We start from the raw sequence: 22,861 nt of genomic DNA, 5'->3' as shown, positions 1-22,861 counted from the left end.
ACCCGCCGGCAGCCCCCCCTGGAACCTCGGGGCCTCCAGGGAGCCCCGGAGGGCGGCCGCGGGGCGCAGTGTTGGGCGGCGCGTAGACTCCGCTCCTCCAGCGCGGCGTGGGCGCGGGGAGCGGTGCTCCCGGCGCACCCGGGCGCTAGCCGCCTCCTGGGGCTGTGCAGCGGCAGGTGCCCGGCGGGCGGCCGCGGCTTCCTGCTATCTGGGAGAGGGTGCGGGGCGGGGGTCCCTGCTTTCCCGGGAAACTCGTTAGCCCTCCTCCGGGGCCTGGCTCCTCCTCCTCTAGGCGTGGGGCTCGTGCCCGCCGCTGCCTGCGCGCACCGCGCCTCTGCTAGCGTCTCCCCCTACCCCGCCCGCTCCTGCCAACGCTTCCCCCTCCTCCTCTTCCTTCTCCTCCGCCCATCACCGCCACTACGGACGCCTTCGCCTCCTTCTACTCCTCGCGCCGCCGCCGCCGCGCCTCGCGCTCTCCTGCTTCCACCAGCCCATCGCTCCCGGCTCGCCGGGTTGCTGCAGTCAGTGTCTCTCTCAAGTTTCCTGTCTCTTCAAGATCAGAGCAAAAGGAGGAAAACACCAGTTCTGCTTGCCATTTCAGGTAAGGTCGCACACGCGGGTCCCAATAGGGATCTTTGCTTCCCCGTTTACCTTTGGCTTCCCGTGCATGGCTCATCTCCCCTCCCTCCACTCTCCGATGTTCCCTGGAAACCGAAGAGGTTCAGGTCGCCCCCTCCGCCCCAGCATATTTAAAAAATAATGTCGATACTCCTCACGAGAAGCCTATTTGCAACTCTAATAAGATCCGAGCCTCCCGGCTCGTTAGCCTGGCTCTTTTATAGTCTTCAACTTTGCACACCGTGATCGCCGCTGCCCGCCTGCCTCGGTTGGATCTCGGAGCCTCACGCTCCGGCTCGGATTGTGGTCCTCGGCTCCGGAGCAGCTGTCAAACGCGTCGTTTCGCAGCAGTTAATCCGAACCCGGCTGCCTCCAAGATGTGGTCTTGGGCAACTGTGAATGGGCAGGGAGGGAGGTGTTTTTATTCGATTTTTATTTGAAAGGGAGTCAAGTAGTGAAGTCGTGAGAACTGCAGTTCACTGTAATGAAAGAATAATAATCGAAAAAAGTGGGTTGGCTGTCCCTTGCTTTTCTCGTGGTGAATGCGGGGGTGGTCTTGGTTGGGGGATTGTGGCAGGAAGTACCCGTCTCTCCTCCCCCTTTACACTCTCCTCTCCTACCCATTCTTTTCTCTAGCTCATATGTCAGTGCAGGGTCCCGTGTATTCTTTTTACGTGTGTGACCACAAAACAGCGTTTGCTGACGATGGGGCTGGGGGAAGTTCCTGGCAGAGCAAAGTCTGATTATTTGGTTATCTTTCTGTCCAGAAAAAAAAAGAAAGGGGTGGGGGGACAAACGTCCTTCAATCATCATCACATCCCATACACACTCCACTGGAATCATCTCTATTGCTTTAACTCCAGTTCCCAGATAAAAGGACATTCTTTTGGGCTATTTGGATGGTATGACTGAATGTAATTTTAAGTGTATTTTGTTTTTCTTCCATGATTATACAAAGAGTGGTGATGAAGACGAAACTGAACAGCTCCAATATGCAGTTGCTGCTTTTTGTTTTCTTGGCGTGGGATCCAGCCAGGTGAGACAGTTATTTACTGTTTTGCCATTTTAAATTCAGGGTAAAGGTGTGTTTCCTGAATGCCATCAATGCAGACAGAGGTGGCTTTTGAGGAGCTGAAGTATTTTGAAAGACCATTTCTAATGAAAAAAGGTAGTACCAGGAAATAGAACTGTAAAGTGGCAAAGACTATTAAAAGTTTGCTGCTTGTTGTTTGCAGCGATAAAATACAAAAGTGAATACAACATTTTCTTTAAAAAAAAATCACAGAAGAAAAGAATACTCTTTGGATGGCATATTTTTGCAAATAATTGAAGTGATTGTTATATGTAATAGTAATAACACCACGATTCAATAAAGAGGCCATCAGTTTTCCTTTAAGCCAAACGGAAAAGCACAAACTAAATGATTTGTGATAACTTAATCTTTTTCTTTCTCTCTTTTCCTTTTTTGCTTAAATGGTCTCGGGTCTTTTAGTCAACATAGAAAACCTAAATGATGTGTGAATCTGAAACCTCTAGGTGGAGGTAGTATACAACTTCACAATCACAAACAATAAAACGAAACCTTGATTTATTAATAACTTTTATGTTACTGATTTAGAAATCTTTTATTCCTGAGATGGTTCTGCCATAAACAGTATTACTTTGAAAATGTAACAAATTCTGTTTTGCCTATATTCTACAAATATAAATTCTAATTTCTGTTGTTTTCAACAACTTCTTCTTAATTGCAGTCTTTTCTGATTTTTATTATCAGTGGGCATCTTCTGTTTAGTGCCTAAATTTAGGATATGGTTTTCAACATACCAGAGTAGTTAATAAAGTCTAAGATTCTTATGAATGTCTATGTAACTATTCCTTTAAAAATTAGTATTTATGATTTTATAATACTTTTATTTCCCTTTTACATTTTAATTTTCCTGTCTCAGTAATTGTTAAAGAATGAAAATATTTTCTAGACTTGAGAAGAAATTTCTTTATGAAGTTGTATTTTTATTTGTAAAATAGCTCCTCATTTAATATCTTAATATTGACTTTCGAAAGAAAATGTGACATTAATTAAAAAACACATTTCAGTGAAAATCTCTAAGTGGAACTTTATGATTATCTTAGTGACTAGTTTTAAAATTAGCTTAAGGCAATATAGAAACTTTTGGGGCTCAACGTATGAAATAATTTTCTTATATAATTTTAAAATGTTTCTTTATACCACAATTTTAATATTTTCTCTGAAGAGAATATTTGTTTGAAGTTGGCTATGAATTTGTTCATGTATTTAGACTATTTTTAGCTACTAGCTGTACAATCATTTAAATGCAAATGAATTCTGTCAATGATATTTTGGACAATGCACCTTGATCAGAATGCAATTACATATATTCTTTGATTTTAAAGGAGTGAACAAACCGTGGTCAGTTAATAATCATTGAAAATCCTCAGAACTTAACCATATTTTTCTTCTACTAATTTTCTGTTCTATATTTGACCAGTAATGCTCATGCCAGTATTTTATTCTATTATATAAATGATTCTTTTTTTGGACCAGTAATTTAAATCTCTGAATCATTCTGAGGGAAAAAAATGGCAGTGAAAAGGGACATTCTGTTTTATACATCCAGTTGCTACTGCACCAAATTGCTGGATGTCACAAAATCAGGTCTCTGGCTTTCTGTTGGAGAAATAATGGAGAAAATCACTGCTTCTAACCGTCTTCCGATGATATTTTAAGACCATTTATTCTTTCTGCAAATTTATATCACTCACACACACACATACACATGCACGCACACACACATACACACACACGAAGTAGCTGGGCATGTTAATCTTTGGATGACCTCTGTTGCTCGCTCTCCATAGAGGCCAGTCGGTCGGAGGGGTACTCCTCCAAGGCTATCTGCAGCTCTTGTGTGCTCTGCTGATCCTTTCAGAGCCCACCTCCACCTCCTGGCTATACTGGAGCCTGGAACACAGCCAGCGGAGTTTCCCTGATGTCTATATTGCACTTGGCCATTGGGTGGAGGTATACCCAAAGTTAGAAAATCATATTTGCTTTAAAAGAGAAAAAGACATGAAAAGAAAAGACATTTCTGAGGAAGATAGAGAAATTTTGTGCTTCCAAGGAGGCGATTTATTTTCCAACTAATATTCAGACCCCTGAAGTGTTATTTCAGGAATCCCTTTGGTTTTTGTACCTTTCTAAACGCAGGATAGCATTGCTAATACTGTCTGCATGTGATCATCTCCAGTCATAATGTATCCTAGGGAATGGATTTTAGAAAGAAATGAATAGTTCACCCAGTATGCTGAGTGGTAGGAATCTGAAATAATTTTGATTTCACACTTCTGATAATCTAGTATTTATTACCCATTTACAACAGACTGTTTACCTTCCTCATTGACACACTGATATTTATAGAACTGGAAAAAAAAAAAAAGGAGAAAATGGGTGGCACAAATAGCTTACGGAGCCTTAAAATTCAAATCAAGGAAGAAGAGCATGTTGGCACTTGCAAAAAACATATATGTATATGTATCAGCTTGTAAAATTATCTGTTTAGGTTGGTGCTGGCTAACATCCAAGAAGATGAGGCTAAAAATAACATTACCATCTTTACAAGAATTCTAGACAGACTTCTGGATGGTTACGATAATCGGCTTAGACCAGGACTGGGAGGTAAAAATAGTTTTCCTTTTCTTAAACACAAAATAATGCCTTTAAAAGTTAAAGGTAATATTTATATTTTAATACATTTGATACATGAATGCCACTGCTATGTATTAAAAAACACAGATAATAGAAAATAGGGTATATGAAATAACTATCTCTGATTCCTCTTATACAGACAAAATGTATTTAACATAGCTTTTACGGAATACCTGAAGTCCTATAGAACCGAGACTTTGTGCATGAATAATTTTTAAGTTAGTTTATTGATAACAGCTAAGTTTTTCAAACTTAGAGTATATGGAAGTGTGACATTATTGGATAGATACGCTTGCTCAGTATCTTTGATTTCCTTCACTGGATTTTGCAGATGCCTATTTTCGGATTGGTATAGATGTGTAGAAATGAGAAACATAAAAATGTAAAGGAGTGTCTGGGTTGAATTTTAGCAAATATACTTATTAGGATTCTGTGATGATATTTCTTTACACATGCATATGACTTTTCTAAGGTACAGCTTCGGTTTAGCATTCTTGAAACTTTCAAAGATATTTTGGATCTACTTTAGCTGTAGACCTCAGTTATTGGCCTATGGCACAGTTTGAAATCAAATTTAAATGTTTTTTCTCAACTCAGAAGAACAAATCTATTTTATTTTTTCTATACAGGTAAAGGAAATTAAGCTTGGCTAATATGTTAATTTTTAATTATCCTTTAGCATAGTTGGATGATACTAAGGATATTAGATGTAAATAGGATAGATGTGTAATTCCTAAAAGAATTCTGGGTTAAAATAGTGTTACTCATCAGTTCTAATATGATATATATGTGTATATGTATATGTGTACATATATGTACATGTATATATATACACACATATATGTGTGCAGATATATGAATGCACACATTTATCAAGTGTATGTTATACTGATTAGGATATTCAGTTTAATAACTAATTCAAAATTAAGACAAATTAGCTGAATGCTTAGTACTGACCAAAGGTTTATATAGTTAGCCTGATTATTACCCATTTGGCAACTTTGCCTTTTTAAATTGCTTGAAGAGATGTGTAGTGACTAAATACCTGGATGTCCATGTCAATATTGTCTTTGAAAAATATAAAAGATGGTTAATTCTATACATATTTGGCAATTGTATAAATCATACAGTCATTGCCCAGGAGTCAGAATAGTTGGAAAAGATTCAAGTTGTTTTAAGTAATATGCCATTTAATTGCTACTAGTTTTGGACTTGAATCCTGAGTGGTACCTTGCATTTTAAGAGGGAAGTGCTGGGAAGGAATAACATCAGAAGTACGGTGTGTTCTGTCTCTCAGAGAGAATTCAATTGTTTAATATACACTTAGTCTATTAAAAGTAAAAACTAATAGAAAAAAGTATTTCCTTAGTAATTAACATGCCTAATGACCATGAATATAAGGCATTACTGTCCATGTTAATATATATAGCGAGGAGCTAATGTCAAATTCATACAATAGACGTGTGCCTAGCATGAGGCTGTCATAGTTTATGATGGTGGTTTGAGAGGTAGATTGCACTAAGGCAGATATGTTTTCCAAGGTATAGATTTTATTATTTTTAAATAAATCATGTGCTGTCAAAAAAACTTAAAATATTTGAGCTAGATCTTGGATTTTGTCTGTGAGTTTTTAGGAGAAATATTTATACTATCAGTGTGTAGTTGGAACATAAAAACTACCTGTTAAAGGACATGGACATTGCCATTTATCTCTTCATATTTCTTTTTAAATACCTCTTCCATTCTTTTTACTTCCATTAGCAGCATTTGAATAGAAATCCTTGTCACTCATTCTGTAGGTTAATGCAGTAGACGAAGTGGGTTGTCAGCTTCTTGCCTGGTGACTTCCTTCCCCAGTCCTTCTCTGACATTGGACTTGTGCTAATATTTCACAGTCACATTAGTCTTCTGTTAGTCAATACTTTTCATATATTACCCTCTTGTCTTGCCTACATAGTCACTCAGTCATGCTCAACTCTTTGTGACCCCATGGACTATAGCCCTCCAGGCTCCTCTGTCCATGGAGATTCTCCAGGTAAGAAGACTGGAGTGGGTTGCTATGCCCTCCTCCAGGGGATCTTCCCAACCCAGGGATTGAACCCAGGTCTTCCGCGTTGCAGGAGGATTCTTACTGGGGAAGCCCAAGAATACTTGAGTGGGTAGCCTATCCCTTCTTCAGAGGATCTTCCCAACTCAGGAACTGAACCAGGGTCACCTGCATTGCAGGCGGACTCTTTACCAGCTAGCAACCAGGGAAGCCCCTCTCATCTTGATCAAATGCCTTTTATAGCTCCCCATTGCTTTCTGTAGACAATGATGAAGAGGAAGTGGAAGGAGTATAGTCCTTGCATGCACATTGATCTAGATTAGAATTCCTGCTCCATCTTCACACTTAAAACCATCCTTGGCCTGTTTCCTTCTGTTTACAATGACATGATATATTTACTTTCTGTATTATAGGTTTGTTGAAAGGATTACATAAATAAAAGTGTATACCAAAGCAAATGCCAGGTACTAGCATTTAAACTCAATCAATTCCTTTGCTCCTTCCATAGGTTCCTACTTTGACAATCAAAACTTTTACAGTTTACTTCTCTGGCTTCATTTTTACTTTGTCACTCATGCATCCTGCACTTCAAACACATCTATCCATTTCTCTTGATAATCCATTCACATCTTCTCCCTTGGCTGGCTTCCCTGGTAGCTCAGAAGGTAAAGCATCTACCTGCAATGCAGGAGACCCAGGTTCCATCCCTGGGTGGAGAAGATCCCCTGGAAAAGGAAATGGCAACCCACTCCAATATTCTTGCCTGGAGAATTTCATGGACAGAGGAACCTGGCAGGCTACAGTCCATGGGGTTGCAGAGAGTTGGACACAACTGAGCGATTAACACACCCTTGGCGTTTGATCATATTAACTCTTCCTGGGGAATAATTCCTCCGAGGAATCATTCTTCCTCCTCCTTTCTGCTGAACTAAACTTTTCCTGTGATGACCACCTCAACACGGGTCCTTTTGAGTAGCACCCTTGATTGAATTGAAACACCCAGATTCAATTTTCTCTCTGCTGAATTTCTTTAGCAGTCGTTGGCTCTGTATCTCATTTGGTACTTATTATGTGCTATCTTGGATTATTTATTATCTTTTTATGTGTCTCTTGTTACCTTAACAAGATTGTAAACTTATTGAGGCAAGATATTGTATCATAAATCCTCTGCACTCTCAGGAACTAAATATTGATTTGCATATGGTAGACATAAAATAAATGTTGATTGCTTGATTAACTTTTCTGTGACCAGTTAATCATCTGTAAAATGGGATTACTCACATCTGGCTGACCTTTTGAGTTGGGAATGTTGAGGGTATATGTTGAGCATCATGCTGCAGGAAGGTGGTGTGTTTTGGTGAAGAGAACAAACTTTAAACTGCGGAGATTTTAGGTAAATTCTCAGCTCGGGTACTGAGCAGTCCTGTGACCTTTCAGTACTTCATCTCTCTGGGGACACATCTGTTGTCTATAAAATGGGATTACAATGATTATTATTAGGATTTTTGATGATTATTAATTATAATGATATATGCAGAGGATTTAGCCATGACTGGCCTATAGTAGAGAGTTAATACATAATAACTGGAAGGTTTTCAAAACCTTAGTAAATACAGTGTTGTAAATTTCAGTTATTATTGTGGTTTCCTCTCTGTTTAAAATTCTTAGCCTGAACATCCATATGTTATTTCAAATAAAAAGTTCTGGGAAATTATTTGTATCATTATGTCTCAGAAATTAATAATAAGGAGGGAATGGGTTTGAGTCAATATTTCAAACTGAACATCTCTATATTGATGAGTAATCTGGATAATTAAACTTAATTATTATTATATTTCCTTAGTAATGAAATGTAAATGAGTATATAGGAAAGAGAAATCAGTTTGGGACTTACATACATGATGAAAGTTGTACAATATATTGAATGATAAAATTTTAAGATATTTAATAATCAATTATGAAGTGAAATGTTAGATGCTCAGTCATGTCTGACTTCTTTTGACTCTATAGACTTCTATAGACAGGCTTCTCTGTCCATGGAATTTTCCAGGCAAGAATACCGGAGTAGGTTGCCATTTCCTTCTCTAGGGGATCTTCCCGACCTAGGGATCAAACCTGGATCTCTTACATTGCAGGCAGATTTATGCAGGCAGATTAATTAATCTTTTTCTTCTTCCAGTTTTATTTAGGTATAATTTACATCTAGCACTATAAACATTTAAGTTGTACAGAACTATGGTTCCTCTTTAACCTGTAGGTCCAAAGACATCACTCAGCTGCTCAAAGTCCTGCAATGGTTTCTACTTCAGTCAAAATAATACACAAATCTCTTTTGATGGCCTCCAAGGCCCTGCATGATCTGTCTTCCTATTTTTTGCCTCTCCTCACACCACTCTCCTTCTTGCTAAGACTACTATAGTCACATTGGCATCTTTTCTGTTCCATGAAGACACCAGCATATTCCTTGTAGCTTTTCCCCTATTTCCTCTGCCTTGGGTATCCGTTGATCTCACCTTCTCAATAAGGCCTACTCTGACCAATAAAATAAATACTACAACATGTTCATCCTCTAGCAATTCTGATCCTTCTTACTCAGTTTCAGTATTTTTTTTCCCTTTTTAAATTTGGCTCTTATTATTTTTTAATACACAAGATAATTTTTTAATCATTATGTTAATTGCTTATTTTGTCTCTTTTGCCAGAATTCAGGCCAATGAAGGTAGGAGTTTCGACCAGTTTTATTATCTGGTCCTCAAGCATCTATATCAGTGCCTGAAACATAGAAAGTGTGGAAGTAAATATTTCTTGAATGAATTTTAATTTTATTCTTTTATTTAGTATACTTTCATGAAAAGAATAAACTATAGAACTTACCTTATCCTTAAAATCATCTGAACAGTTTTATTTCCTTACCTTACTGGTCTTTCATTGTCAGCATCAGCATATTAGGTTGACTTTTTGTTGAATAGAAACAATTACTACACCAGTTATTCCAGCTCTTGCCTTATGTTAGTTATGATTCTGCTTTGAACCACCTGTGTGTCTTTGGATGATTTATTAATCCCATCTGTGACTTCACTAATCCCATCTGTGACTTAATCTACTCATCTGTGAAATTGGAGGAGAGAGTCTACTTAGCCTATATATGTCACAGGGATAATGGCACCGTTCAACTAAATTAAAAAATTTTAAGAAAATATGATGTGGGGTACAATTGATAGCTATTAGTGTTGTTAGGAATAAGAGAGGAGAGTTCTTCAAGGAGAATGTCATCTTAGAAGGTAGTATCCTTGAAAACAGATGGAGAAAATATTGGTAGGTCTTGGTTGGCTTGAAAGTGAAAGTGAAAGTCATTCTGTTGTGTCCAACTCTTTGCGACTCCATGGACTATACAGTTCATGGAATTCTCTAGTCTAGAATACTGGAGTGGGTAGCCTTTCCCTTCTCCAGGGGATCTTCCCAACACAGAGATTGAACCCAAGTCTCCCATATTGCAGGTGGATCCTTTACCAGCTGAGTCACAAGGGAAGCCCAAGAATACTGGATTGGGTAGCCTATCCCTTCTCCAGTGGATCTTCCTGTCCCAGGAATTGAACTGGGGTCTCCTGCATTGCAGGTGGATCCTTTACTAACTGAGCTATCAGGGAAGCCCCTTGGTTGGCATACTTTATTGTAAATCTGGAAACATATCTATCAAGACCATATATTCAGACTAGCTAAAACTAACCACTGAATCAGTTTTTCCTTTTATCTTCATTTTACTCATTGGAGCTAACAACTTGGGTACCACCTATGAGTTTTCACATTCCATAAGAGGCTTTCAAATTGGTAGCTGAATCAAAGGAGCAACATTTTTTTTCTTTTTTGGCCATGTTTATAGGGTCACTAAGAAGATGGATGTTTAGACAGGCCTCATATATTTATGACAGCTAACATTGACGGTGCTCAACAGTGACAACTATTAGAAATGACAAAGCTTGGCATCTAAATTATAGATTCAGTCTGGGAAATCTAGATTGAGTACCATGTGCTTAACTGCATTTTGATAAGCTATTTTAAGGAGCTTGTCTAGATAGACTCTCTTCTCTAGTGCTTTGTTTTGTCTTCTAAAAACTTGAAGAAGCTTTATGCTAAGGCCATGAAGAACATGATGTCAGATTATACAGTTAGGATCTGAGTATCAGGTTCCAACTTCACTCTTGGATATTTTTCCTCCAGCTGTAGAGAGATGGATGTTTCTATGCATTTTACTACTCTCGGATTTATGAAACTAAAACATAAGATATTCAGTGGACAAAAATTAGTACAAAAAAAGTCTGGTCTCTCGCAGAACCTAAGAGAGAGTATGATTTCAATATTGCATAATATTACTTTGTGAAGAAATGGTTTAGGATCAGTACCTCTGAATAGCAACATCTTTGAATTTGAATTCTGTTGCCACACTATATTAACTACAAAACTTTCCACTCAACCTCCCTTTGCTTTGGTTTCTGTATTTGTAAAATGTATCTGACTTATTGGTTTGTTAAGGATTTAATGTAACCTTTTTTGGAGTGTCTGACAGAGTAGGAACTCAATACTTGTAGATATTCCTGTCATTGTTGGTTCTACTTCTAGTATGAATGCAATAGAGGCCATCAATCAGTATTTCCCTTAATTTATAAAAACTGAAACTTATAAAAAAGGATAAATGTGTGGCACATATAACCCAATATTAAAGAAAGGATGTATTTTTTGTGTTTTTTTTTTTATGCTGTTAGTTTCATTTTGGAGCATACCTTTGTGTTAATATATGTACAGAAACTTGAAAACAAAGCCAGTCACAAAAGGAAATATATCATGTTGTCATGACATGTATCAATTAGACATCATCAGTTCATGGTAATGAATTTTCCTGTAAGAGCAAAATTATATTTATAAAATGACTTCACTGTATGATGCAGATGATGGTTTTAGGGGCATAAAACTGAGAGTATGTCCACGATCCTAGGCTGGGATGTGTCAGGAACTTGAATGGCATAAGCTCTGGGTATTGCAGCTCAGAGTGCATGCCTGATGTTTAACAGCATCTTAAGGGGTGAGGGATGGTGGAGACATTAGGAGATAGCACACTGAAAATGATCTGGAATTGAAGTAGGGAGGGGACAAGCTGGGCAGACAGGAAGGAATTGAGCCTTTGAGAAGTTCTTGTCTCAGGTGGAGGCAGGGCAAGCTTCTTGTATCAGGCCTCTGCTTGAAAGCTATGATATTCAGCATCTCCTCCTCATTCGGCAGCTGTGATGGGGCTGATGTTCTGGAAGAGGCATGAGTCAGTGGAGCATCCAGCCTCCCCTCTCTCCTGACTCAGCCTTCTGAGGTCCCCCAGAGTTGCTAGAGTAGGATAACCTTCTCAGCCGTAAGATGATTTTAAAGCCTCTTTCACTCTCTGCCACCAGATCTTCTCCACCCACTTAAGTTTGGCTCAGAGTTACAGGAGACATTGTGTTTGATTAATTCAAGAATGATAAAATGAAAATAAATTGGGATGGCTTCACCTAAGTGTGTAAATTTGTAAGTAAAGTGTTAGTTGCTCAGTCATGTCTGACTCTTTGCAACCCCATGGACTGTAGCCCACCAGGCTCCTCTGTCTATGGGATTCTCCAGGCAAGACTACTGGAATGGGTTGCCATGCTTTTCTCCAGGGGATCTTCTCAACCAAGGGATCAAACCCAGGTCTCCCACCCACATTGCAGGCAGATCCTTTACCGTCTGAGCCACCTGGAAAGTGTGTAAGTAGCTTTGGATAAATCTATAAATGATAGAAATCAAGTTATTTTTCATTTCTTCTTTACTGAAAATTATTTTGTGGGAGGCATGAAGCATAGAACACAGAAAGATACCAGCTCCCTGAAGTAGGATGCTGTTTTGTTGTTTTTCATTCGCTAAGTCATATCTAACTTTTTGTGACCCTATGGACAGCATGCCAGTCTACTCTGTCCTTCACTATCTCTGAGAGTTTGCTCAAATTCATGTCCATTAAGTCAGTGATGCTATCTAACCATCTCCTCCTCTGCTGTCCCTTCTCCTGCCTTCAGTCTTTCCCAGCATCAGGGTCTTTTCCAGTGAGTCAGCTCTTCACATCAGGTGGCCCAAGTATTGGAGCTTCAGCTTCAGCATCAGTCTCTCCAGTGAATACTCAGGGTTGACTTCCTTTAGGATTGACTGGTTTGATCTCCTTGCTCATCAAGGGACTCTCAGGAGTCTTCTCCAGCACCACAGTTTGCAAGCTTCAGTTCTTCACGATGTTGTTTGGGAGGCTGGAAACTCTGGACATGACTTTCAAAATCAGTTTCTTCAGCTTTGGATAGGGCCTGTACTCACCCTTCTGCATAGAAATTGTGTATGCTAACTTAAACTAGACACATGGTAATGTAATATGCAGACTTTTGGATTCTTTTTAATATTTTGAAGCAGACTAAGAAACATCTTTGAGTATCTGTACACCCTCACTCTAAAGCTGTGTGTTGCTTGCCCACTCCCTGTCAGGGACTGGGGCTAAGACAGGTTTCTTCAGAAATGGTTAGAATGAGGTTCTGTAGAACTCTTTCTCAGTATTTTGCTCTAACTATATATATATATTGTGATTATTTTATAGGAAAGGTAGACTGAGTGAGTGCATGGCAGTAATGGGTTGCATTAGATTGGATGGTGGCACTTTCTTCCCAAACAGCATCTCCTACAAAATTCAAGGCAGCATCACTGAAGTGAGTGACCCAGAGACTACTTTCTCCGTTTTACTGAACTAACACTAAAGCCTTGTTTTCACCTTAAATGGTTTTGGTTAATAGCAGCTTCTTTCAGCCACTGCAGCTAGAAAGGCATTGCCCTTAATCATAATTTTGAGGGATTGTTATTTTTGTTCTTTCAGGCACAAGTATGCCTCGCTCAATGTGTTGTTTTCTCACCAGCTTTTACGCTCAGGTGCAATCAGTGTTTTTCACTCTTTCACCCCTTAATGCACATGGATAAATTGGACCATAGGCAGGACTGATCCATTTGTGTTAGTGTTGTTTTTTGATTGATACAGCTCAATCATGTTGTGGAAATCTATATTGGCAGTGGAGGTGGCCAAGTGAACAGCTTGGCTAGTTAGCAGTTCATTATTTCTCAATGTGTTAATGTGAAAAGAGACAAATGAAATTAGTTTGCTCCCTAACGCGTGTGTTGAAGACTTATGACATGCCAGACAATCTGCAGGATATAAAGATGTACAAGGTGTAGTGTTGGTCTCCAGGGGATAAAATCCCTTCAGTTCAGTTCAGTCACTCAGTCGTGTCTGACTCGTTGCGACCCCATGGACTGCAGCACTCCAGGCTTCTCTGTCTGTCACCAACTCCCTGAGCTTACTCAAAGTACTGTCCATGGCATTGGTGATGCCATCCAACCATCTCATCCTCTGTCATCCCCTTCTCTTCCAACCTTCAATCTTCCCCAGCATCAGGTTCTTTTCAAATGAGTCAGTTCTTCGTATCAGGTGGCCAAAATATTGGAGTTTCAGCTTTAGCACCAGTCCTTCCAATGAATATTCAGGACTGATTTCCTTTAGGATGGACATTTGGATCTCCTTGCTGTCCAAGGGATTGTCACGAGTCTTCTCCAACACCACAGTTCAAAAGCATCACTTCTTTGGTGTTCAGCTTTCTTTATAGTCCAACTCTCACATCCATTTATGACTAATGGAAAAACCATAGCCTTGACTAGATGGACCTTTGTTGGCAAAATAATGTCTTTGCTTTTTAATACTCTGTCTAGGTTGGTCATAGCTTTTCTTCCAAGGAGCAAGTCTTTTAATTTCATGGCTGCAGTCACCATCTGCAGTGATTTTGGAGCCCTCCAAAATAAAGTCTGTCACTGTTTCTACTGTTTCCCCATCTATTCCCCATGCCATGAAGTGATGGGACCAGATGCCATGATCTTAGTTTTCTGAATGTTGAGTTTTAAGCCAACTTTTTCACTCTCCTCTTTCACTTTCTTCAAGAGGCTCTTTAGTTCTTCTTCGCTTTCTACCTTAAGTGTGGTGTCATCTGCATATCTGAGGTTATTGCTATTTCTCCCAGCAATCTAGATTCCACCATGTGGTTCATCCAGCCCAGCGTTTCTCATGATGTACTCTGCATATAGGTTAAATAAGCAAGGTAACAATATACAGCCTTGATGTACTCCTTTCCCGATTTGGAACCAGTCTGTTGTTTCATGTCCAGTTCTAATTGTTGCTTCTTGACCTGCATACAGATTTCTCAGGAGGCAGGTCAGGGGGTCTGATATTCCCATCTCTTTAAGAATTTTCCAGTTTGTTGTGATCCATGCAGTCAAAGGCTTTTGGCATGGTCAATAAAGCAGAAGTAGATGGTTGCTTTTTTGATGATCCAGCAGATGTTAGCAAATTGAAATCCCTTGGAGGGCTGATAAGGTAGGTACAGTGTGATTCTCAAAATAACTTGAAACAGTAAATACATGTTCCATTATCAGAAAATGCTATTAAAATTTAGAGAAGAAATCACTTCTACTTGTACAACTGGAGTTAGCCAAGTTCTGTCTCTGTGGGCATAGTTCATTCATTCCATTGTTTCTTACCAAGGGCCAACAGTTTGCTGGGTCCTGCTGGAAATACTGGAAACGTTCAATACTATGGCAAAGAGGACCAAGTCTTTGCAGAAATATATCACATCTTATTTTGGCTCTTTATGCCTTTTGAGTCTCTTAACGTTGGTTTCTTTATTCTTTCCTTTTTAAGAACATTGAATAATCACCCTATGTTTTTCTTTATTGGACTGTAAGTCTTCTCATACAGAGAAGAGAGATTTCTGATATGTTTGCTGTCAAGCTAAGAATTGTGATAGCCACAGAAAAGTGTAAGATCTGTGTCTGTAGCAGGGATGCTGAGGGTATTTGTGGCAAGAGTGGCTTTCCTAGAGGTAGAAAGGTAAGTGTTAATTCCAGTCGAAACTTCTGGATATTTCTCAGTTTTCTTTTTAAACTGTTCTGCCTTATCCTAATGTTTTGAGCTGCAAATCAGTTAGCAAGTAGACATGAACTGTGAAATTAAAAAAAAATGACAGGAGTTGTAATATTATGAGGATTTAGTTTATTTTCTTTGAATTTTAATGTTACTGACCCAACACAGAATTCTGGAAACTTGTTTTTAACTTGCGATACCCTCATTCCTCAAGGTACAGATCTTATGATTAGTAGTAAAGTATCATAAGAATAAAATTAATATATAAATCTAAGAGAGTTCATATAGAAGATTATCATATTAAGGTTATCAATTTATAAGATACATAGAGATTCCCTCAAATTCTCCATTGACTTTTGCATTTTAAGTAACTTTTAGGGTAGATTTGATGTCTCTCTATTTGGTGGGCTGCCATCTATGGGGTCGCACAGAGTTGGACACAACTGAAGTGACTTAGCAGCAACATGTTATTATTATAATTTTTAAACAAATTAGCATATGTAAAAGTATGAATTCATTTCTATCGAATTCTATTGAATTCAGGAATTTCAATTTTTATGTTTTTGCATTCCTTTTTATTTAGATATTTAAAACATGCACATGAAAAACATAAGAAATGGTTTCATGTAAAATTAAAAAATACAGTACTCTGTCATAAGAACTTTCTTTTTGTAATTATCTTTGTTAAGATTCAGGATGGTAGTTCCTTTTTAGGGGAATAAATGCAAAATGTAGCACAAAGATTGTCCTAGTTGTATGTGTGGCATTATTCTTTCTGTATAAAAGTATTTCAGTATTCTTAACAGGAAATGTTCAGTCAGGATATTACTGCTGCTAAAGCAAAAGTAAGGTTTTCTTTTTCTGATATAGTGTCCACAGGAAAAAATATGTCAAAAAGGAAATACTGTTATTTTCAGCTATTTTGTGGAGATGGTTAGTAATTCATAAATTCTGTGAATATTTGAGGAATATGATATAATGAATAGTACAATTGGATCTTGTCTATCGAGTAGAGGAATAGAGTTACACCTCAAATTTAAGGAAAATTGAAGAAAGGAGAAAAACTATAAATACCTCTTAAGTACATTCCCAAACCCATTGTCTAGATTATGTTTTGTAGTGGTACATAAATATTTTACTAAGTACTTGGAGGGAATTTGACTTCCATTAAGAACATGAAAGGATCAGGTGCTTTTAGAATGGTATGTGTGTTTGAAAAACTTTCCCAGACAGAAGAGAACTCCAGACTTAAATTGGAGAGTGCTTTGGAGGAGGAAGACAAATGACATGAAATGTTTTACAAAATGATGTGAGGCTTCCATTACTCCTATTTTCTCATGAGAAGATTTTGGATTTTGAAGCAAAAATGCTGAGTTACTACTAAGGTATTTAGGTTGGAGGGTCCACATTTTTCAATAATATGAAGCTTTTACAAGAGAATTAAGCAAATCAGCCATAGGCAGAGAATTAGGGTAAATGGAACAAATTCAGTTTTGTTAGCATGAGTGCATAGAGGACCTCCCCAGTTTCTCAAAAAAGGAAATAGTGGGCTAAAAGGCCAGCCAGGTTTGCAAGGAAGATTGAAGTTTTGGCTACCAAGAGAAAGGAAGTCTTAATTAAAAGGAAATGGAATTGTAAGGCTGGTGTTCAGGTTGGATAGAGGGGAATATGGGAAGGTAGATTTAATTAGTTATCTAGGGCATGTGAGAGGATAATCACTGAAGCAAAAAATGTGAGGCTGATGATTGTGCTTTGTAGAATAGCAAAGGAATCTTCCAACAGCTACTAGAGAAAGAGAAACTCTAAAATCTTAAGAGAATGAATGGGATGGGTTTAGATGATAAAAATATTGTAATGCAATGGGAATGAGTGTAGAGCTATTTTCAAAGGAGTTGTCATTAGAGCATTAGTTACTAAAAGAACAACATCCCTTGATAACTGAGAACTAAAACTGAGTATCCATTTATCATTTTGATTAGCTTTTGCCTTAGTAATAATTACAGAATTATAAGATCAAAGAGAACTAGCAAGAAAACCATACATTGAATCATATGATCAGTAGTACTACTATTATGGTATGCTGCCATTTAAAATAGAGTAAATACCAAAACTTGACTTGTTATTCTTAAAACATGTAAATCCAAATAATAGTGTCTGAATTCTTAAAGGAGAACAGCAGGCAGGTGAAGTAGTGAGGAGACATCTCTGTAGCAGAATTCTTTCAACTTTCATTCTTTCAAGCTTCCCAGATAATCTGAAGAACTCTTGGGAGTTGTTTTTGGATGCCACCAACCTGAGAGTCTGACTCAGCCTTAGCAGGGAGGGTCACCAAGGATTTACGTTATTATCTGTGAAATACAGGGGTGATGAGAAGCCCCGTGAGGCTCAGCTGCTGACTCAGGTTGGAGATATTTGTGTGTAGATGCAGATCTTCTTGTTACACTGATGTGCCTTCTTTTGCCACTCTCCCTTAGCTGCTGCCACACCCAATCTAGTCTTTGTCATTTCTGGGGACAGCTTCTAGTAAGAGACATTTCACTCTCAGATATCTGACTGCTACCAGTTTTGGGTGCAGCTGCAATTTCTGCTGCTGTTGCTGCTGCCTGGGAACAGCTGGGAAGTTAAGCAAAATCTATCAACAGATAAGGAAAAATGTTCAGGTGCATGTTTAAGTGAGTGGATATGAAGGTTAGTGGGGCAGAAAGTGACTCTTCATCAAATTCTTTCCCTTTAGGGGATTGTTTTGCAGCTTGTCATTTTTCCAGTTTTCCCCACGTGCTCAGAGAGGGTGGTGTGACACTTTACATACTTCTGTCTGAAGACATCAGCCCAGGATATCATAATCCCAAATGACTTTTCCTAGTGAGAAGGCAATGGCACCCCACTCCAGTACTCTTGCCTGGAAAATCCCATGGACAGAGGAGCCTAGTAGGCTGCAGTCCATGGGGTCGCTAGGAGTTGCAACACGACTGAGCGACTTCACTTTCACTTTTCACTTTCATGCATTGGAGAAGGAAATGGCAACCCACTCCAGTGTTCTTGCCAGGAGAATCCCAGGGACGGGGAGCCTGGTGGGCTGCCGTCTATGGGGTCGCACAGAGTCGGACACGATTGAAGCGACTTAGCAGTAGCAGTGTGAATTTAATGCTAATTGGAACAAAAGAAACTTTGCTCCATCACATTGGAATAAAATAATAAAACATACGTGAAAGAAGAATATCATGGTAGTTTTTATCAGTTAAGTTATTCTTTTTATTATTACTGTTACTGGTTTACTCTGCCAATTAGGACTTCATAAGTTATGTTTCTAAAGGTTGCAATGATAAACCTTACTTTTTATCAGCATATAATCATAGATAAATTCATTCCTTTTAATTAATTCCTATTCATGCCATAAATTCATTCATTCATCAATACAAAATTGCCAGTAAATATTGATCCTAGATTGGCCATTAAAGTCTGTGGATATGAGGTATAGTGTTAAATACAATTTCTCTATCCAGTTATCTTCCCTGGTGGCTCAGATGGTAAAGAATCCGCCTGCAATGTGGGAGACCTGGGTTAGATCCCTGGGTTGGGAAAATCCCCTGGAGAAGGGCATGGCAAGCCGCTTCAGTATTCTTGTCTGGAGAATCCCTAAGGACAGAGGTGCTTGGCTGGCTGCAGTCCATAGGATCACAAAGAATCAGACACGAATGAGCGACTAAGCACATCCAGTTATCAGTATAGTCTAATTCTGTCACACTCTATGTAAATAAGAATATATCCCTATCTCTATATTTAAAATTTAAAACCAATTTGTGATAAAGCCATGATGATATTTGAACTCTGTTCCAAAAAATTTGTTGGATATTGCAGTTAGCTAGGTGTATGGGAAAAGAATCTGTTGACACAGAGCTTGTGAGTTAATTCAGTGTAAATAATAGATTGTACAATCTGATTCAAATTATAAAATAATTGATTGTAAAACTAATCTAATTCTGAATACAGTATTGCAGTAAATAATGTTTTGCTATCTTAAGTATGGAAAAATAATAGAGCTTTCTCTTTCAGTTATTTTATATTCTATTTAAGCTGCTTCAGAATCTTTTTGGATAGATGAAATGTATTATTTCCTTTTAAAAATATCATGGTTTGTATTAGAGTGCTCGACAGAAACCAGATTATAACCCAGAGGATCCACGTTTTTAAAGAACTAATGGTATTTTAATTTTAAAGATGAAAAGGGGGGGAAGGGCCTTTGTTTTGATCGAAAGAGGCTGTGAAGGCAAAGAAGTGTACAAGAGCATGAACACACTAGTTTATAGGTGAAAAGCCCTTTATTTTTATAAAAGGCCAGTTATTATCTCTGTGCCTCAGTTTCCAAAACAGGAAGTAAGGGAACTCTTGTTGATAACCTGCAGCGCCCCTTCCTTCTAGAATCTCTCCATCATTCTGTGACTCGTTTCAAGTCAAATAGAGTAGAAAATAAGGTTTTTGGAACAGACATCTGAAGCCAATTTTTTCTTCATTGTAGAGAAATAGAGAGACAGAGTATGGGCCTGAATACAAGCTAGCAGAATAAGGCTGCTAGGCCTCAAAAGTGTGGCCAGCTGAGAACAAGGGCTGCTTGGTCTTTCAACTGCTAGTAATTAGGACTTTGTATAAAACTAGCTACTTCCAGGGCATGAACATACCAACTAAGAGCTTCTCTTAAAGCTGAGCAAGGTTGATTAGGAAGTGATTGGGACAAGTGAGGTAGTGACAAGTGTGCCAAATTTTGTTTGCCAGTGTTCTAAACATTGCTGGACACGCCCTCTATATATGATGTAAATGGCCACATCTCTTCAAGCTCACCCTCTTTGTCTACTCTGTTTATCAGTGATCTACTGGCTCTGGAAACTCACTCCTTTTTCCTAATTCTTAGTCTCTCCACCCTTTTCATCTGTTTCAGTCTTTGGTCCCTCTTTTTGAATGTGAGTGCTCTCCAAGAGTCAGCCCTGTTAACTCTTGCTGCTTTTCACTTTACGATTTTCCCACAAGAATTTCATTCAATTCCATAGACACAGATATTAACCTATATGTAGATTCTGTCTCATCCCAATGCTATTTTCTGATGTAAATTTTGCTTGTTATTGCCCAGATGAACTCTCTTTATGATCACTCACTACTTTCAGGATCAAGTTCAGATCATTTAATGTAGCAGTCTTTACAGTCTCTGGCCTCTGTTCACTTTTCTGGTCTCATCACTCACTATTTGATGCCATCTTTCATGAAGTGGCTTAGATTCACTGATCTTGTTTCTGTTTTTATTTTTTAATGCATTTCACTTTCTCTAGCCCAACAAGCTATTGAACCTACTGGGAATGCATTTTCCTTTCTTCATGTTCCAGCTTAGATGTCTTACTTTCTAGTATTGTTATGTGACTGCCATCCCCTCACACACATACATCTCTGTTGAACTAATCACCCATTACTATACTTGGCATCGTATCAACATACTTTTTGTAACTCTGCATTTGACCTATTAGAATCTAAGTTCTCTAAATAAGAGATTTATGACTCCTTGTCTGTTGTTCTAGCCTGGTGCTAGTGTGGGGCTTCTAGAAGGTAGATAGTAATCATAATATTTGTTGAGTAGTTGAACAGACTAGTGATGATCTGTGTCCTTTCATACATTTCTAAAACTTCTGAAAACTAAATTCATAATTTTGCCACCTGAAAATACTTTTTTTCCCCCCCTGTGTTTCTCTTGCATGGTTATTGGTAATCCACATTTGTCAAGCTATGAAAGCTAAAAATCAGAATGATTTTTCAAATTCTCTTTACTCTCTTTCAGTCTCTGTCTGCAAATATATAAATACCAACCTGATTGCTTAGCTTGATTTTGTTTTTAAAGAAATAATTAGCTTAAAACCTTTAAAAATCATGACATTTCTAATAAAATCACGGATTTCTTTCTCTTTCAAAATGGCAGATTTGCTGATCCTAGGCCAAAATATCTGATGCCAGAGATAGAAATTGAGTTGTTGACAACAACTGAAACTGAGTAACAACTTCCCCTATTAGAGAAGGTGTGTCTTCTACATTTATTAATAGCCAGAAATCTCATTCAGCTCATGTCACTCAGTCATATTACCTGCCTGGCAAGTAAATGATATGCTGTCTTCTAAAATACTTCAGTGTATAAACCTAGCTTTATCCAATTCTCTATATTGGCAGATTTTACTTTTTAACTAGATTTGATTATGTGATTCTTTTGCTTAACTTTAGGGCTTTAGGACTTCCCTGATAGCTCAGGTGGTAAAGAATCTGCCTGCAATGCAGGAGACCCTGGTTTGATTCCTGGATTGGAAAGATCCCCTGGAGAAGGGATAGACAACCCACTCTAGTATTCTTGGGCTTCCCTTGTGGCTCAGCTGGTAAAGAATCCGCCTTCAATGTGGAAGACCGGAGTTCGATCCCCGGGTTGGGAAGATCCCCTGGAGAAGAGAAAAGCTACTCATTCTAATATTCTGACCTAGAGAATTCCATGGACTACAGTCCATGGGATCCTAAAGAGTTGGACACAACTGAGCCACTTTCACTTTGCTTAACACTCTTCAGTGTCTTTCTGTTTTTCCCCACTTCCCAGAGCATAAACTCCAGTATGAATAACATAGCTTCTGGAAACCAGAACAAAAGGACCAAAACTTTAATGCTTCTCTTGGGTAGAGCAGGTAAAAGAATGGGTTAGCATCATAACAACTGAAGAACTGAACTGTCACTTTTTTTAAAAAAAGGGTTGAGTTTCATATGATTATTGCTATAGAAGTATTTGTGATTAGAGTTGCTGGATACTCCAGTTATTTTCAACAAGTTGTTGGAAATACCAATTTCTATGGGATGTTTCTTCATTTTAAAGACTGATCAATTTTAATTCTAATTAAAGCAAAACCTTATGCAAGTCAAACAATGCACACTTGAATATTATTATTAATAGTTCTCAGGCCCTGATCCGAAACCAAGATTTCTCATGAAGGTTCTGAAGGACTCAATTTGGAGAATTTGTTAAATGCAAATTTATAAAATCTTAAAAAATTCAGTGAATTTTGGTTTGAGCCCAGACACATCTGAATTTCATCAACAGTTTTTGATTCTGATGCAAGTGGCCCAAATGCTGGACTGAGTTATCTGTCTTTAGGTTTCTAGTCTTCTTGTTTTCTTTCATAGGACTTTACCTGAAAACTTTTAGTTAAAGAGGGAGAATGAATGCGTGTAGTAAGATTGGTCCATCACCAGAGGAGTCTGGCTAGCATATTCCTTAATAACTTTGAAGAGGGCTTTTGTGTATCACTGTTCTGAGCTGGCTCTCAGTTTACAGTGTCAGAGTTCTTTTGTTTATTAGGTGTATCAATCTGAATTAACCAGCTTATGCTTCAGTAATAACACTCAACTCAAAACATGTTTTGTTTCTTTCTTATTTATCTTGTTCATGACCCAGTGCTGTCCACTGAGG

General features: G+C 38.3%; 1 protein-coding gene across 2 annotated transcripts in view; it reads left to right on the top strand.

Moving 5' to 3' along the window:
• The first annotated feature begins 358 nt into the window (after positions 1 to 358).
• The window catches only part of GABRA2 (gamma-aminobutyric acid type A receptor subunit alpha2), a 149,632-nt gene continuing 127,129 nt past the window's right edge, over positions 359 to 22,861 (top strand). The window contains exons 1-3 of one of the 2 annotated variants that reach the window (XM_061420064.1): positions 359 to 601; positions 1,577 to 1,654; positions 4,197 to 4,312. In XM_061420064.1, the coding sequence (XP_061276048.1) occupies positions 1,584 to 1,654; positions 4,197 to 4,312 (187 nt within the window). In that variant the 5' untranslated portion in view covers positions 359 to 601; positions 1,577 to 1,583. The remainder of the gene's footprint in view (positions 602 to 1,576; positions 1,655 to 4,196; positions 4,313 to 22,861) is intronic. The other variant, XM_061420063.1, reaches the window with a different exon arrangement.

The sequence above is a fragment of the Bos javanicus genome, chromosome 6 (assembly GCF_032452875.1).
Source record: "Bos javanicus breed banteng chromosome 6, ARS-OSU_banteng_1.0, whole genome shotgun sequence".
Taxonomy (NCBI): Eukaryota; Metazoa; Chordata; class Mammalia; order Artiodactyla; family Bovidae; genus Bos; species Bos javanicus.
This window is presented reverse-complemented; position numbering and strand designations above follow the sequence as displayed.